Source organism: Mycteria americana, chromosome 3 (genome assembly GCF_035582795.1).
Source record: "Mycteria americana isolate JAX WOST 10 ecotype Jacksonville Zoo and Gardens chromosome 3, USCA_MyAme_1.0, whole genome shotgun sequence".
NCBI lineage: Eukaryota > Metazoa > Chordata > Aves > Ciconiiformes > Ciconiidae > Mycteria > Mycteria americana.
In genome coordinates this window covers 92827361-92846500 of record NC_134367.1, presented here as the reverse complement: position 1 = coordinate 92846500, position 19140 = coordinate 92827361, and the positions used below count along the sequence as shown (strand labels likewise).

The 19140-nt window shown below is 39.3% G+C and overlaps 1 protein-coding gene across 2 annotated transcripts; it reads right to left on the bottom strand.

The window, feature by feature from the left end:
* Positions 1-480: 480 nt before the first annotated feature.
* Positions 481-16758, bottom strand: YIPF4 (Yip1 domain family member 4). 2 transcript variants are annotated; one of them, XM_075496106.1, is made up of 7 exons: positions 16514-16755; positions 12705-12858; positions 9685-9856; positions 7419-7496; positions 5448-5561; positions 1575-3092; positions 481-1030 (listed from the first exon to the last, which is right to left on the bottom strand). In XM_075496106.1, exons 1-6 carry the CDS (start codon positions 16602-16604, stop codon positions 2955-2957), a joined length of 747 nt encoding a protein of 248 aa, XP_075352221.1. In that variant the 5' UTR covers positions 16605-16755; the 3' UTR covers positions 481-1030; positions 1575-2954. The 2 variants fall into 2 exon arrangements, with proteins under 2 accessions (XP_075352221.1, XP_075352222.1); XM_075496107.1 differs by lacking the exon at positions 1575-3092 and having other exon boundaries at positions 16514-16758.
* Between the last annotated feature and the right edge of the window lie 2382 nt (positions 16759-19140).

The following is a 19140-nucleotide window of genomic DNA, read 5'->3' as shown; positions in this document are numbered from 1 at the left end:
ACTACTTCAAGCAAAACATTAAAGACCAGTAAGGGTAGTGACAACACTTAAAGCAGATCTGAAGCTGGATGTTGTCTCCACAAAGTAATTGCTTTCATACACTTTTCAAGTAGGTATAATTTTTCTGATAATCAACAAGAGTATGTCTGATGGGTAGAAGAGGGAGAAAGATATGTACAGGTGTACATGTCTAGCTGCTCTATATAGAAGATTGTCCAAAGAGCATGTCTCATTATTAAGGTATGATACCCATGTCTCTACCTTGAAATAAGCTGTTGCATCTTGGAAAGGGAACTTTCTGCTAGATGGATGTGCTCTAAGTTTCCAGTTTTGACAGACAGAAGTAGTGTGTGTGTATATATATATATATTTAAAAAAAAAATCACAAAAGCTTATTTATAGCCTCAAAGCCTGAGATTGGTGGCGTGTATAGGCATACAGATGTGTCTTAATTCAGTAAATATAAATGAGCTTCATACATTCTGTAAACAAGTTTAATTCAAAATTTTTATAAAATACATCTTGTATTTACACACATACCTCATCTAAAAATATGAGTTTGTTGAATGCAAAGTTATTACAAACTATCAGAACCATTTGAGAGCTGTTTGTACATTTCTTGCACAGCATATGCAAAAGGTGACCCTAGAGATACTAAGATTAAAAGGTGCAAATCTGCAATTGTGTACAAAATATGTACCATGTTAAGTGCATATCTACATTGCATATTACACATGTGCCGAGTCTGTGGAAAGGAACAGTTAAAATTGCAACTATAAATTTCACAGAACATTAGTATAGAGAAAATTAAGATATTTGGCGATTAAATAGAACATTCTTGCATCCTTTGAATATTCATAGTCATTTCAGATGCACAGGATCCACTATGGACATCTAATGAACAGCTATGCAAAGAGGAACTAAGCTTAAAGCTCTCTGACAGCCTAGAAACCTAAATGTTTGTGGTGATGTTAGTTAAACATGTATTCCCAGGGTCTGGATTCAGTCTTCTAAGACTAGTTGGATATTCCTGTTAAAAAAGAAAGAAGTCATGAAAAAGAGAGAAGACCAGATTATCATGCAAGATTCCGAAGCTAACATGCTTTTTTTTTTTAATACACTATAATTGCCTTTTTTTTTTTTTTAAATGTGGTATGAACACTCACAAAACACTTGCAGATAAGTACTAAGCTGCTGGTGTAATTGGTTTAGTATGACTCTGCAGTAACTCCACCAGAACTTCTGCAGAACTCAAAAATCAGGTGAAAAGTCAATCACTCTACCGGTTTTTCTCCTTTAATGTATTACAAGCTAGAATACTACATAAAGTTGATGCTGGACATAAATTGTAAAGTAGTTCTGTTTAAAACCAACACAAACATCAGCCAGAAAAGCAGACTGAATAAGCTAAAGGTTTGTGGTAGAGCTGGAATTTAAATATATATTTTGCATCAGTAACAAGTAGTAAAAATAAATTACTAAAATGGCAAGTTACACAGTCTAAAAAGCTGCAAAACTACAGTTCTGATAAGGAAATACATCCATCAGGGATCAAAGATAGTCCTTGCTATTACCTTGTCATGGCTGATTTTTATTTGTAGCACTAAAAAAAAAAAAAACCCAAAAACATGGGGAATGCTTTTTTCCTGTTACCAAAAAAAAAAAATTAAGAAACTTAAGATCCATTTGGCAAAACTAAATACTGAAGATTGCAAATGCCTAAGTTAGTACCGTGCAAAGTGAACTTCAGTGGACTTCCCTTGTGAAGAAACATTACCATAAGGACCATTACATAAGCAATCAACACGGCACACAGGAAATATTTAACATGTCATCACATTATTACATAATCCTTGGATAGTCAAAATTAGCAAGACTGTAATTGTTACTAAGGCTGTAATTCTGCCTTATTTAGTGGAGGGAGAATCTGGCCTTACAAATCTTATTTCTCTTTACAAGGGATTAATAGAACCCGGGGAGGCGGGGGGGGGGAGGATGCATGTTAAATACCATGCTATTAAAAGCAAGACAGAGCAAGATGTTGTAGAACATAGTTAGGGAAGCATTATTTTTATTTTGTCATCATAAAATAACATTGTTTAAAGATCACACAAATTTGATCATCTTTTTTCTCCAACATTAAGCCAGTACTACAGTTGAGAAGGTGTTCACCCGTTTCTTTGTAAATTTATACTTTTAAGTAAAATAATTTGATTCTCTAAATATGCATTTTAATTATCTCACACAGTAAATATCTTGCTCCTTTGGTCAGAGATAGTAAATGAAGACTTCAAATACTTGTATCTTCAATTTTTAAAAACCCAATATACATCCTTAACCAAGGAGTATTTACGCTACACACAAGCCATAGATACAAAATACACAGTATATACATGTTTTGAAAACAAATTTGAATTTTATAAAAACTCAATAGCCAAATCAAAGTAATTGAGGCACTAAATTAAAAGTAGTATCTTCATGTCTTGATTATACAGACTATTCTGTGAACAATCAGGACTGTTTCATAAATATATATTATCTACAGAATTTGCTGTGCCAAAAAAGCCAGCTATGTTTAAGCTCAAAAGAAAAATTGCACTTTGAGATTGTTACAGTTAACTTCTCATTTTTCTCCTCGACTATAGTAATCTGGTCCTAGTGCTTTTGGCACAGGTATTGAGTTATGTTTTTGCTACACTTTCTTATAAAACACAAGGTTCTTTTATTTTGTTCATTAAAATCTGAAGTCTTAAACAAACCTAGAACTTTGATACAAATCTATATAGCTACAATTGCTTCATTAAATAATATACACAAATATGCTCTTCGATCTTAAAACATCTTGACAACTGGATACAAAACAGTCACTTGTATTATCTCCAGCCTCCTTAATCTTACACATTATCAGTCTGCAAGTGACTAAAATATGGTTTCTGGCCACATCTTGCACTAGATCACACCCCAGTGTACAAGGACAGAAAATAAATGTATAATAAAAAGATTGGATAAATTAGAAGGGGTTTCTTGGTCTTGAATTCTTCTCCAACTAGTAATGATGCAGCACTGTATGCAGCCCAAAAGACTCCAAACAACTGAAAAAAGAAGATGAACAGTCTTAGCTGACACCCCAAGAAAATCTCTCCAAATACCAAGATTAAAATTAGTTCTTCTCTCAATATAATTAAAAAGAACACCCCCCCCAAGAATTTGGGGGGGAAGAATTCCACACACACACACAAAAATACACTATGCATTTTCATTTAAGTTTAGAGCAGTGTTTAACATATAGGCATGTTATTTTTTTTGAGACTTTTTACTGAAGTGAGCAGCTAAGGATCTACAGTAAGCTTTCACTAATGTAAGACACAGATACCATAAAGCAAGCCGTAAGTTTACATACGCCGATAATTTGAAACTTCACTGGATTAATAACTTTTCTGTCTACCTTGACTGTCCCCAACTATTAACCCCTCCCTTTCTTTAAGGATAAGAGTTCCTACGCTTGACTCTTCCTCCTACAATATATACCAGAGGGTTAAATTACCATTTTTTAATTTCAGGATTCATCTGGCTCATAAGCTTTTCTTTAATTATGGTGCCCTCACCTCAAGGTAACTGAACCTCACATTCCTATTCCTTTCAGGTGCAGCAAGAAGCTTGCAAAAATACAATCTGTATCAAAGACTATATTGCTTACTAAGTTAAGAAAGAACCGAGACTGGTAGAAAGAAACATTACCTATGAATATCTACCATATTATATGAAGTTAGCATGCATACTTTAAAAGAAAGTCTTGAGGTCAGGGAACTTGACTCAAACCTCAAACTAACAAGGTTATAGCAAAAAGTAATCAGACATTATTATCCTTTAGCAGCACCTTGAATATTAATAAAAAGGGAAAAAATACTTGAAGTAAGTGGCATGCAAAAACACTGTAATCTTCTGCAAAAACACAAGACCAAAGAGGGCAGACATAATTGGATTCCAGCAAAGACCTCTTTCCACAGTTCTGTCAGAGGAGCTGAAGCCCCTTGAGGGATAATGTGACCCATTCAACTGCCATTATAAAAAAAAAGTGCATGCGATTGCATACTTCTGTTTTTGCTGCCTAACCCGGGACTGCAGAGATGGATAAGGACAATCAAGATCATGACTGAATTCCCTAAGATACATTAGGAAAATTGCAGCAATTAAAACAATTGAGGTGCATTACTTCACCGATTGCAACTGGAAAAGAACCGACTGGAATTTCACTATTTCACTGTAAGTTCCCCAACTTTAGGACTGTGAAATACTTCCCCAAGCACAGAGCTCTCAAGACATAAGAAGCCATACTTGTCACAGCATAAATAGTTTTGGCCATGTGAGGCTTGTCCTGCATTTTCACACTAATGCTGCAAAGTTAAGAACCTTGCACAGATTTGCCCCAAAGTTAATGTAAGACTATTAGTGGAAATCAAGTAACAGAGGTTTCATTAACATATATTTATTTTCAAGTTATATATTAATTAACTGGCAAGTTAATGATTTGCTTTCTGACTGTGTCACTTAATAGTAATTGCAAGTTATCAAATTGCAAACACAGCAATTTTGTTATTTATCATACACTTTAGTTGTACTTCAATTATCCTGTTCACCAGCAAGCTAAAAGGACAGAAATCAATCGAATCAACAGAATGAGAACTCAAAAAGCATACAGCTTAACTAGTAACAGAATTTTCTCAGTCAACGTTTCCAAAAGCTCAGCAATAACTTCCCAGGCTACCTAAAAGGGTTTTAAGAAGTACTGGAAGTGTTCAAGAACGTTATGTAGTTCTGGGATCTATCGGGGAATGTTGCTAGTTTCATGAAAGGTGTCCAACAGCAGGTGGTATCAGGCAAGTTATTCTTGCTTTGTGCCTTACATTCCACATCTGTAAAATCAGAACAATACTTACCTTTTCCGCAAAGGGTATTGAGAGCTTTGTACTGCTACCACTATGGGAAGGTCTCAGAACAATGACTGACATCATATTCATGCTGCAGTAACTAAAAATAAACTGGATGATGGAGGAAGGGATAGAACAGCTTATTTTCAGATTCTTCATTTTGAGGCTTAATTATGCATCCTCTTCTCAAAATGATAATCCTATTTATTTTAATGCAACTACTATAGCACAGCAAAATACTTAAACAGAAGCTAACCTGGTAACAACAGGTGGTGTTACAGCAGCAGCACTGTATATCCCCAAGTACTCAAAAGAAACATTTAAACCAGAATTCGCTTAGCAGTCATGTCCACCATGCTAACCAAAAGGATCACAGAGCTCATGTTGTAGTTCTGAATATTTTGACACATCGTTATGTTGTCCTGAATTAATTATGTTGTCCAGATTAATACTTGAAGTGTTAGGAAAGTGACTTCAAAATAACTGTAAACAATTCTCAATAGATGACACTGAACTTACTTTTATTAGGGTAGAAACAACTTCAAATGATCCAACCACCAAAAGTACAGGTGCTATGACAATGAGGGGAAGTAGGGAATATCCTATCACACCAAGAACTTGGCCATAAGCAACCTGAAATTTTCAAGCACATAAAACCAAGCTTTTTAGTACTCAATCTTTGTCACCAAATACAATCTGATCTTGTTATAACAGCATGAATAGCGATAATAATGTGTTTGGTATTCATGAAATTTCAGCTCAAGGAAGCTTGCTAGTATGAAAATTGTTTTTGTATGCTACCCCCTATAATTTTGTAATTAATAGTTCAGTTCTTAGAGATTTGTCTTTTTTTTAACACTGTAAATGACAATTTTCTCACTTCCAAGGGAAGTATTTACAAAGGTTAAAATATGTAATTCCACCCACCCCTCACATTTTCATGTTCCACCTTAAGTAGTTCTCAACTGCCACTCTCCATGGAGCGTACAAATGATACTGAAGAGCACAGAACTACAACAGACCTCTTAGTCATCAGCTGTAGTCCCAGCTGTCACAAGCCGTAAAGAGAATTTTCTGCATTAACATACTCATATCCATTATACATAAATAAATTCATAAAGTATGTCGATGCTTTTGGTGTCACTGGAAGACCTAGAACCTGATCCCTCTAAGTCACAGAAATCTTCTGATTTCCAGTTTAAATTTATTATGACCATCTTAAACAGATTTGTTCAAAGTATTTCCATAACTGTTTTCAGCTTAATGGGGATTAAAATGTCTAATTTTCCCCTACTACATTTGAAACTAGGCCCAGGTAGGCTTCTTGGATTTAACAGGAAAAGCAATGGCAAGAAAAGTGACCATCTTGCAAGCAATCTCTTGTGGCTGTTGATCTTTCACACTGAACGCTGAAGACCTATACTTTCTCCCCAGTTTATACATTCTGGTAATTTCACATTTTGAGCCACAAAACAGATTGATTTAAGGGCATCTGAATTATGCTGGTATGCAGAAAACCCATGCAATCACATTTATAAAAGCTTTTTCTTTCAGAACAGTGTTCACACAAGACGACGCTAGGAATTATGATTAAAAGGGAAATCTAAAAAAATTAAAGGTAAAAAATGTAGGAAATCTGCAACACTAATTCATCATTAATGCAAGATGCATAGTAAAAATATAAAAATCAAGTATCACTGAATATTTAGTTCTTCACCACACAGTTCAATGTATTTTATGCTGCAGAAGCATTTTAAGAAGTTTCTACTCTCCTGAATGTTCCGCTGTAGCTGTCTGTGGGCCTCACTGTAAGTAATTTTTTGTTGTTTGCACCTGAACCGTTTAGTGACTCAATTTGTGAACAGCTCAAACAGCTACTCCAACCCTGCTGGTGCAAGCAGCTGGAGGTAGGGATGTAGGCCAGAATTTCAATTGGCTTTGCACTTGAAGAACATGCACTGGCTTTCATCCTTTTAATGAATTTGAACTGCATCAGGCCAAGAATGAAGGCAAACACTGGTAAGTGCTCTACCCACAAGGATATTATACAACTGCTGTTAGCCGCATTTAAAAAAAAAACAACAGTTTAAAAAGGGCAGTGCAAGAGCAGTGCAAAGGAGGAGAAAGGGTCCCATTTAGCCCAGTGACCAAATAATTGAGAGCACTTGTCCCTCAAGAATGGACTTCAGTTCTGGATCACAGGCACCCGTTAGAACTTCTGGGATTCATAGTACGAATTTCCAGATTGTTTATCACATCCAGTGCGCCATCCATCGCACAAAAATATTAGCTGACAATCCCTGTATTTTAGATTTTATTTTGGAGGCCAAGAACCTGAAATGTAGACGTGACACTTACCAACTGCATCCATTCTTAGCTGGCTACAAGGTCCAAAGCCAAGCACCAAGAAAACCCAACTACTACTGAAAAATGTAGCCAAGTCACTTTACATTACCTCCCTCTATGTCCTTTTTGCATACAGGTACTTACTTCTCCTCCAAGAACCCTGGCCAGTAAAAAAATTGTCAACGATCCAAATATCCAAATAGTTATAATCCAAGAAACAACCTTAAGAGATAAAGAAAAATTAATTTATATTAATCATTTCCATTGTGAGAAAGGAAAACTCATTTCTATTAATCGCTTTCACTGCAGTCAAGGATTTTATTATGCAAAACTGAATTCTGAATTGTGGCAAGAGTAGTTTTACTTAGTCTCACAATGCAACTTGAGAATAAAATTCAGAGGTTACATTTACAGAATCACATTAATGGTAAGTTTGGTGAACATGGAATGCACATGTAATGTGTTTTGTAAGTACTGTAATATTGTATCAAAGTAGGAAGGGTTTAGTTAAAACTAAAGCTAAGTCCACCCTAGCTAAATGTCTTCACATCCCGCCTATTAAAAAAGGTAGGCTCAGTTTTTAAAAATCAGCCCAACCAATACAAGGAGTTGGAATTCTGCTTCTTTCATCCACAAATACACCACTTTATTCTTTACTCAAACTGAGAACATTCAGAAAAAGATGTAACTCTCAGTAGAACTTGATGATTATAACTTAAGAAACAGCCCCAGACTCCTGGGAGAAAGTCTGTAATTATTTTTTCTTGCTTCTTTCATTGGTCTGCTCTTAAACTGAAGAAGAAATCTTAAAATCATTCTCGGGCTTAACAGAACCTTCAAAGTAACTTAGCTATTCTTGGAGTTGAGGCACTGGGAGGATTAGAAGTGAAGCTCTCCCTTTTGAAATACCTTTTTAGAGGGAAACAACATCAGTCCAGCTACACACATGGCTACACTTAAAAATGAAGTTAGTACTCAGTTCAACTTTTTTGCTTAATTGAAAGTTCCAGATTCACAGAAGAATCAAATAGGGGATGATTTTTCTTTACATTTAAAAACAGATAAAACACACAGCACCACTTCAAGAAATTAAGATAAATATAACGGCTTTATGCAATTCAGGAAAATAGTGCATGGCCTCCTTTTACTTCCTCCTTTCTTCCACTGTCTAAAAGAAGAGGACCAGATTAAAATCTTAGAGCAGGAATGCTCATCTCTCTCCAGCTTACAGCCCACCATTCAGTTCATCTAGTCTAGCTGCTGTCAGTCATCCTGTTGCTAGCTACTAGCTTTCCCTCCTCACACATATACAACACTCTTACATCTGTATGGTAAATCCACCATCCCAAAGAAGCGTTAGACCTACTGTTCATGTACAGCAGGTACACAAACTACAGAAGGTAGTTCATCTGTCATGGGATCAAGAAAAGGTCCTTGCTTTGCCTAGGAGACAGCTAAGTGGTCCACTTGAATAACACAGTGCTTTAGTCTACTCACTTCAAGTCTCATAGGAACAAGATACCAAGAGTGAGTTCTTAGTCAGCATTTGGTACACTGTATGGAAGCCAGAGTTTGCAAAGGGAATAATTTTATTTCACCATTCACAAAAATCCTTGCATAAGCACATTCTGTTACTTTGCTTACTGCTATACTACGTTGTATTGAAAACAACTGTAACTACACATATAGTCATAAAAATTTCTGAAGCAGGATCACCTGGGCTTACATTCAAATTATGACTATAAATGATACCACTTCTGTATTTCTATTTGAACATAAAGAAAAAAGCTAACGGTGTTTATGGAGGCCAATTAAATCTGCACAAAGCCTCTGAATAGCTATTCACCCTAGAGTTCAAAAGGAATTATGGAAAAAGTCTATTGACCAGAGGAAAGTTATTTGATTGTAATTGAGCAGGGAGGACAAAATAGCAAATGGCACTAATGAAGATTAAATATACCAGATAACATTGGTGACATAGTATGAATTAAACAAGTAGCTTTATTTGTCAGGAAATTAAAATTCATGGCATCCAAACAAGTGTTCCTTGGTAACATTTTTCAGTAATAAAAAGCACGTTAACAAAAGGTCACAACTAAAATGGAAAGATTCACTAATATGACTATAAACCCATTAGTATCAATCTGTTTCCTCTAGAAACCACATCTTTCCTTTGTTCTACTATATAAAAACAAACCTGACATTTTGTCATGATTAACTTATCCGTGGGCTATTTAATATATTTCTTACTGCTGTCTTTCTACATATTAACTTGAGAAACAGCATTTGAAATGCCTCACATTAGTATGTGAGGAAGAGACTTGCTACCTATATAAGAATGCAAATTGCTTAGCAATCATGTCCCCAAATTTAGTTTAGATTTCTTTTTAGGTAGAAGGCTTATACCTACCTTAAATTGTCCATATAATGAAATCATTGAGAAGAAGAGGACAACTGCCAGAGGACCCCAAAAGTCTGGATTGTCTCTCACTACTTGCCTATTGAACCCAAGAGATGGCATAGGCATCAACACACATCGAATTTTGTAGTAAATATCCTTCAGATCAATGTCGAGTTCTTCCCTGAAATTGTAAAGCAAGAGAGCATTACTATACACCACAGTAACAAAACAGAGCATAAAAAAGTAAGTTTGGGGCAAACAGTAGCTTTATAGAGCAAGTCTCCCGTCATCCATAAGGCTTTTTGAAGCCATAGCAAAGGAACAGTTTGTCCACAACAAAGCAACACCATACCTTCATCCCACATTCAGTAACTGGTGTGACACAGTTAGATATATTTAATTATTCAAAAATCAATTACATGACTGAGACTAGAAAACATACACAACATACCCTAACAGTCTACATTAAGGCAGCAGACCTATTTTCTGACATGCAGGAAAACATGACATTCATACCAGTAACTACTTAAAAGTCAAAGACGTGCATACACAAAAGTAGGATGTCTGTGTATTCCTATGCTGAGCAGTTTACCATGAGCACACTCATTATAGAAACATTTTATTTCAAATTCTACAAGAAAGAACATTTTTACATTCACTAATCCTAAACCATTCAAAATACATCAGGTAAAAACAATTTTTAAAAATAAAATGGGGTTTAACTTGCTTCAACAACAGTAGTTTTCAGCAGATCAGTTTATGCCAATTGTTTAATTACTGGCTTGTTTCCAATATGGGTAAAAATAAATAAAAGCCAATTAAACTACCAATAAATTCTATCAACAGATCTTGCTCTTCTCTAATCGCCTTCTCCACTCCCTGCTGCAAGCTATCTGTAAGCAGCTACAAATTGACCAGAAGATTCTTCTGCATAGAAGGCTCGTAACTGGGACATCTTGTCCTGATTGTCCTAGCATAAGGGGAAGGAAGCAGACTTTCCAAGTAATGGGCAATTCTACTTAAGGTTCCACGCATAAACTTAAAGACAAAACTGTATGCTAGTGTTTTCCTTATGTAGTCATGGCTGAGGAGCTCTGATGAGTTGCAAGAGATTTCCCAGCAGATATCCCTCTGCTCTACATTTAAGAGCACAGCGGAGAAAGATGTAGAATCATATCCTAAGTCCAGTTATGAGAGTTTTGTACAAGGCTTTGATTTATGGCTTTTTCCTCAGAAAAGCTGAAGCAAGAAATAAATGCAAAGACATGATTCACCACAATTTCTGTTTAAAAAAATTAAATACTGCTCATTGAGTCTCTCAAGGCAATTTCAGGATTGCTATTACTGAAGCTATTTCAGAATTGGTATTACTAACCTGTGACTAAATAACAAAAATTGTTCTTTAAAACATCCCTGAATCTAAGGAGTAGACTAGAAGCATCTATTTTCCTCCATTTATCTAAACAGAATGTAACATTCCTATGTTTTACTCTGAAGATTGTGTAATACAAATATTTCCCATCTGGAAATAATTCTTTGTCATCACCTAGGGCTTCTGACAGTTTCTCACATGAATAAACTGTCTTTTGCATGAAGCTGACAGCTACCTCACCTAAGAAGTGATGGTAGCTGTAACAGGAAACAAGTGTCTGGTATAAGGCTGTCCAATGAGAAAGAAAAAAAAATCCTCACTCTATTGAAGAAAACGCTTGCATGGTAGCACCACATTGGTGAACTTCCCTCAGCTGGCTGCTATTCTTTAAATCCTTAGTAGGATTCAAGTTACAAGGCCTCATTACAGCACATGTTTTGGAAATAATCAGAACTGCATAAAAACTGCTACATGAAAGTCAGATTAAGGTCTTCTCTGTCAGGATGATTATATTCATCCTGTTTGCCACAAACTGGTCATTTCCCTGGCATGTTCTCCTCACTTCCAGCAATCAGCAGCTTAGAACACCTAGTCGTCTTTGAATCACAAACTCAGGGTTTGTAGTATAAAAAGGTACACAAAATAGGGACTTCCTGTGTTGTCACCTCAGTACACCATTCTGCTTCTTAATTAAGAGTTAGAGGTTTGCAGAACAGACTTATTCACACAAGGAGCTACTTCTGCCCCCTTGAAAGTACTTTACAAGTAGCTGTTTCATTATTAAGCTCTCCAGACATCTGTTCTCTCCCAGCACTCTCATTTGAGTTCTCCAGAGTACTCTCCTACTCACTCCATTTTTTTAAAGCATCATTATCTTTAATGCACACAGGAAAACACTGAGACACTGAGAATGAAGTTGCTTAGGTGCAGAACAAGGACTAAGAGCCAGGCTGCCTGACTCACAGCGTAGTAACCTTAAGATACAAACTTTCTTCAGCCAACCACGTTTCTGTGAACAGAACGAGAGATGCAGAGATTTTCAGTTCTAAGGACATTTTTGTCTTTCAACACTAACACCCTTTTAATCTAGCTTTATAATATTAGATAGCATCAAAGATTATAAAGCTTGTGCTACTTTGCTTCTAGCAACCCTGCTGTAATAAGCATGACTCACCATGCATTTACTTTAGAGTAACTGACAGAATTTACTTAGATTTACTTAACATTAATCTTTCCGCAGGATTGTCTTAGCCTCTGATTCTTTGACAGCACTAAAAAACTCGCAACATCAGCGCAAAAGATAGAAAGAATACAATCTGATTTTTTAAACCATTACAAGATCAACAGATAAAAGCAGAAAAGCCATAAAATCTTTATACTTATAGAGATTAATAAAATTGGATTTTACTTCCTCCTCCTTCCTTCCTTCCTCCCCCACCATGAATAACAAGCCTCTCTTTTACACTAAAAATAAAAGCCCATAATGAGAAACATAACGTTTTCATTCCTGCACCAGAAAACACTCATTGGTCAAGTAATTTGTCAAACAGAATTCTAGTCACAGCAAAAGGCTGTGGGACAATTTGAGAGGTTACAAGTTGTTTGTTTTTCCTGCACAGCTGATAAAGGTAGATATGCAAAAATAATTATGACATACAGGAGTGGCTTGTTATCTTCTGGGTCATCATCTTCCACTTCCAGAAGCCAGCCATACCCTCTCTGTCTTAGGAATGTAGTTGCAGTAGATTCTTTGACGAATTCTCCTCCAAGATTTAGCTTAACATCTGGAGTTGTTATGGAGCCACTAAGATCTTAGAGAAAAAGGGAGAGAAAGATATACCTTTTTATGTCTTGCCAAAAGCCATTTGATTTCAAGAGTACTGGAAGATAAACAACAGGCATATAAAGCTACATGTGCTGGTCATCACCATGAAGTATTCAAAGTTATAGAATAAAATTATACTTTAACATAATTTGAAAGGGAACTTCTGGTTTTAACACAATAGTAACAATGTTGGTTTATGTCTCAAATTACCAAGTTTTAGCTTCTAGATGGAACTCTTGTTTTGATGACACAGTGTTATGGTATGACAGAAAGGCTTCAATTTGTGCTTTATTATTAACCATTTAAAGGCATAAAAGGAGTTAATTAATGAAAGTCTTATCATATTGTAAGTTGTGGATTATTTACCATTTTTTTGCTGACCATACTATACCTCTTTTGGGGCCCATTCCTGCACAGTGACATTGTTTCAACCAAAAACCATTCTCTGCTTTTATGTCCAATTTTTCATAAAAGGAAAACATTTATAGATGTTTTCATTTGTAGCCTGCCTTTCATACAGGTGAAACTGTTAGAAAAAGAATACTATCAGAGATCCTTAGGCTCCAGCCAATAAGAAGAGATACAAGGAGTTCTCTTCAATAAACTATGATCTTGCTCTGCCACAGTACTAAACAAAACAAAGAGCAATTTATGTATGTTCCGACTGTGTCAAAGTCACCAATAAATGTTAATTTTATTCTCTCATTGTATTCAGTTATATACAGATGAAAAATACAAAATAGTAACGGCAAATATACAAAGCAACTTGAAGAAAGAAAAAAAAATATAGAAGAGGGGAATAATTATTCCTTTATGAAATGATGGATTTCCATTATTTGCTAAAAAGGAAAAATCCAAACAGAAACATGTAAATTTTTTGTACAAACCTTATTACAAATATATTGAAGGACAAAAACTCCCTTCTCATCCAACACCTTTTTGCTTCACCAAAAAAAAAAAAAAAAAAAAATCTTATTTTGCCTTTCCATTGTTGTGTGTTCTTCACACAAAAAAAGTTCCTAGGCACAAATTTCCCAAAACACCTAGCTATAGCAAGTATTTCTGAAACACATACACAGCAGCAAGTCAGGCCATATTTGTAGATTACATTTGCGACATCTTCTATCAAAATGCAACATAGTTTTATACAAACAAAATTTGTACACTGACAGAATCTCACAGAGTCTTCAGCCAGCATGTCTGAAGTGTTCACTGATCACTCAGTATCGTAATTAATTTAACAGAATTCTCCTTCCCAAATCAGCTTGCTAGGCCACTCAAGCTTAAATTTAAGCTTCATAAATGCTTTTCAACCGTTTCAAAATCATGAGAGTTAATGATCCATTGCTTTGGTTCTTGGAACACCATCTGCGCAGGATCCTTGTAAAGATCACTGTAACTTAAAGAAGGAATTTCTCTTTGCTTCTGTAAGTATCAGCACACATAAACTACTCTCACCAGACACAAACAATGCCACCTTCTGCTGTTCACAGAGGGAGGAAAAAAGAAAAATGTATTCTTAATGCCTGGGCGTCAAGGTAGAGAAAGCCTCAGAAGTTTTCTATTGTCACTGGGACCCTTTTGTCATTTAAAAATATTTGTTTATCCTACAACAAAACACTGCTTTGCAAGGAGAGGTTCTTGCTACTCTTTGTGCACAGATGGGGCTGTCAAAACAAGCAAATATAACAATCCAACCAGCCATTTATGTCTCCTTTCACAGTGACAGCTGACAATCCATCCTGAGGCAGGGAAGCTTCTACACAAGTCTTATTTACCAAGACTCCATTTAGCAGTTGATGACTGGTGAATACCTACAACCATATTTTTTTAATCATGAAACCTATTAACGTGATCTTAAGTCTATTTTGCAAGACACCTCAGCCAGGACATAAAGCTACAGAAACCAAGGAACAAAGAATCTGCCACCCCCTCTTCTACAAACTGCTTTGAATTAGATGGTTAACAGCAGGACAACTGAGCACTGAAGAATCTGCCAAGAATTGATGGTTCTGATGCTCGCTAGCAAGAGTTAAGGTGCCTTCACTGCTACTGTCTCAGGCAGAACACCACAGAAGCAAAACAGAGGTATCTCACATGCCTTATTTCAACGAGGCACTGGGGAAAACTAACTTTCAAGACAGTCTTTGCTCTCAATTTTGAAAAAGCAGTACAAGAGGCAACCCCCGCTGTCCCCCCTACCCCCCCGCCAAAAACAGGCTGTTGTTTATACTATAGCTATCCACTTAAGTGAGAACACCTCTCCAGCATTCTTCCCCACAAACAGCTCCTTCCTCTCATGGAAATAAGACAGGAAAATAAAACAGTTTATACTTTTATTTTTCATTATAGATTCATTTCATTTGGGAAACAACTAGAAATTAAACTGCAACATGTAGCATTCTGATCTAGAAATACCAAGCTTTTGCTTTAATTTTGCTTGGTTTTGTTTGTTAGGGTAGGTCTATGCAGCACTTTGCAGACAGGACTATACTTGAACAGGCAGGAGATCACGCCTTGCTTGTGTTCATAAAGAACACAGAGCCGAATCCATCTCAACACATCCTACTGGAAAGGTGGCTGTATTGGACTGGGTTCAGCATTGCTCAACAAATACTTCAAGCAGTAAACCAGAGAATTTCCATTCAGAGGTACGTAGATCCTTTTTCAGGCTAAGACAGAGAAGAAAAACAAAACAAACAAAACAACAACAAAAAAACAAAGCCGAGATTGTACCTGTTGATTAGTATTCCTTGTCAGAGGGACTGGGAAGTTCACCACAGAACAGGCATTCTACAGTAGTTTTTCCACTTCAATAATTCTGTTCCAGGGTGGGGCACATGAGTCAGGGTTTACATGATTCCCTACCCCTATCCACAATTACAACAGTAACTAAATACATACATAAAGTAGAATGCTTGTCATTTAAATAGGTAGAACCCAAAACGTCCTTCTCCATTAAAATAAGTTAGCACAATGTTGATTCTTGTATGTTCATTTTCGCAGTCTTAAGGCAGATCTTCATGGCATGCTGGTACCCCACAGCTGCCTAACCGCGTGCAGCAGTTAGGCAGCAGGCCACCCCCTAAACTACACACAGGGCTTCTTTTTCCCCCTCATTACTGTGCTGAAATGAGACCCAGCACCGAGACCTTGGCACAGCACCACAGCGAATGTGAACATATGGTACAATCTTCAACAGACACCACACTGCGCTTCCAGCAACGTGGGAAAGAGAAGCGGTCTGTGACAGCACTTGCCACGGTTATGTCAGGTCGCCGGGCACCACCTGGATTACGACTTTCAGAGAACCTGAGAAACAGAGCACCACGGCCGGCTCTGCCGTGCAGGTGCTTCCGCCACACGGATGAAGCAGCTGCTCGTTCCCGCGTTAAGCATCGCTCCCGGCACCCTGCTGCACCGGAGTCCCGGAGCCGCGGCCCGAGGGCAGCGGCCACCGCGGCCATCTCAGTCACCCCGCTCCGCCCCCAGCCACGCCACCAACCTCAGGGGCGGGGGGAAGGAGGACAAGGAAGGCACCTCTTGCCTCAGCGGCACGGGAGCCGCCCGCTCCCCCGGGGCCCGGCTGAGCCCTTCTCTCGGGAAAGCGAGAGCGGCCCCAACCGCGGCCCCGCGCTCACCTTCGGCGTCTGCCGAGGAGACAAAGGTGAAGTCCCCGTTGCTGGGCGCATAGAGCGGCGGCTGCTGCTGCTGAGGGCCCGGGGGCTGCATCTCCCCGCCCTCCGCGGGGGCTGCGGGGCCGGTGGGGGCAGCGAGAGGCGAACGGGCACCAGAGCCTGGGGCCTCCCCGGATCCCTCCTGCGGCAGCGGCCGGCACCCAACGCCCACAGCGCAGCCGCCTCACAGGGCAACAACAAGCGACACCGCCCCTCCGATTGGCTGCCTGCAAGACGCGCCGTGATTGGCCGCCGCAGGGCCAATGCTGACTGGCTCCCCGGCTCTGCCTCGGCGAGTGAGGTCACTTCGACTCCGGTATAAAGCTTCTCCTGATTGGACGAGGCACGACCCAACGGTTGGGGGCGTTGGTGCCTTGGCCCTTTCCGCCCGTTGAGGGCCGGCGCCGCCAGCGTTAGCGGGCGCTTGCGTCATCGTCCGGTCAACGGCCGCTGCGAGTGGCCCTGGCAGCTTCCTCCCCGCCTAGTAACGCCTCTCCCCCAAGGGCGGCGCCCGTCCTCCTCCCCCCGCTCAGCAGGACGGCCCGCCGCTGGTGGGTTTGCCCCCTGTGCCGTTAGGACCCGTCCCCGGGAACGCCGCCGGCGCCGCGCGCGCAGGCCCCTTGGCGGCGCAGAGGTGCGATGGTGGGCTGGGCGTCGGGGCTGCAGCCCAGGGATCAGTCCCTACCGGTTGCCGGCTCCTGAACGTGGCCCCTTGTTAGTTACGTTCCGAGACTTGTGGGTGACCAGTGTACCGGGTCGGTACGGTAGTTAAACGCCACGCCAAAAGGTAGCCCCGGGAAATGCACTACTTTCAAAGCCCCCCCCCCCCCCCAAAAAAAAAAAAAAAAGTATTCTTGCAGCAAATGCTTCCCATGGAAGGCCGGCTGGCAATACCCTACGAACGATGAGAAACAGCCCCCTTACACTAGAGGCTCTGGGGCAGCTCGGAGCCTGCTGGCTGCTCCGGTCTAAGAGCCGCTGCGGGGCAGTATTGTAGAGACGAGGCCAGATGTTACAGTCCAGTCTGACCTCCCAGAACTGATCTGAAGGCCGCCAGCAGAAATTCGGCATCTTCAGCACCCTGGGATGACAGCTTCACCCCCTCAGCGCCATCTGCAACAGTTTTCCTGGTTTTCTTTTTAAAGTTGTTCATCCACATGGCCACTGCCCTCTGCCTGCCCCCACCTACCATCTGCGTGTTATCATGTTTAATTGTAAATCTGCTTTTCATTTCGTAGTGAGATATTTTCTTCATGTGTTTCTGTATGCTGCTTGACCCATGTAATCTGCTTCCTGCATACTGCTAAAAGGAGTATTTTGAACTTTCAGTATTGAAAGATTTGCTGGCAAATACTCAGCCTTTTAAAAATAACTCTGGATGGGTTTTTTTTTATTTGTTGAATAGAAGCATCATCCCAAATACTTTCCTTCCACAATGGATATGAAAAAATGCATCCTTCCTTTTGACTGTTCAGAAGGATATGCCCCCATCTTTACTATCCAGTGATATGTATACGGCTCCACCTCGCAGTATCATCATGATCATCTGCAACCCTTTGGCTAACTGTTTTCCATGTACAATCCTAAATCTCTTCTGTTACCCTACATCCTTTTTACTCTCCTCTCATTCTTTTGGCTTTGCTCCTTCTCAGTATCTATATGTGGTTTTCATGGTATTTTTTAAGCTATGCCAGGTCCCTGTATATTAATGGTATCCTTGGTAGTCCCCTGCAGTTCTGAGGTTTCTGGACTGCTGTCCTGCAATTCCCTTGTCTAGGAGGAAACCTGGCATAGTCACAAATCAGACGTAGAATGCAGCACAGTGCGTACACTCCAGAATGGCTGCCTTTTTAGTTCATCATTAAAATGGAATAGTGTATCCAAAAAGTTCTCCCACAGTTTAACCTGCTACATCCAAGACAGCCCCTTTACCAAGCCTTGCTACCAGTGACTGTGACTAGACTAGGCTAGACTAGAATATTTTCAGTTGGAAGTGACCTACAACAATCATCTAGTCCAACTGCCTGACCACTTCAGGGCTGACCAAGTTAAAGCACGTTGTTAGGGGCATTATCCAAATGCCTCCTAAACACTGACAGGTTTAAGGCATCGACCACCTCTCTGGGAAGCCTGTTCCAGTGTTTGACCACCCTGTTTGGTAAAGACATGCTTCCTGATGTCCAGTCTGATAACCTGCAAAGCATCACCAAACGGTCTGCTCATGATCTGGTCGATGATAGTGCTGTGAAGCATGTTTCTGACTGACCTGCAAAGAGACCTATATAGTACTAAAGAAGCTGTAAAACAATACGATTGAGATGCTGTTGCCAGTCCTTGTTATAAGAGGACAAGCACAATGGCTCCGGTTGTGGTCTATGCTTTGAAGAATCAGGAACCAGGATCTCACTTTTTTACTTTTTACTGTTCAGTGACTACTAGATTTAACAGAAAAGCTCCCAGATAACCCTGCTTAGGCTTAGCCATTAGCTCCTTCCCTCTGCTCCCTGCTGAATACCAACACATTTATTCTCAGAGGACACTTTTTTCCCTGACATCTCAGGGAAACAGGCCTAAATTTGGTATTCATGCTA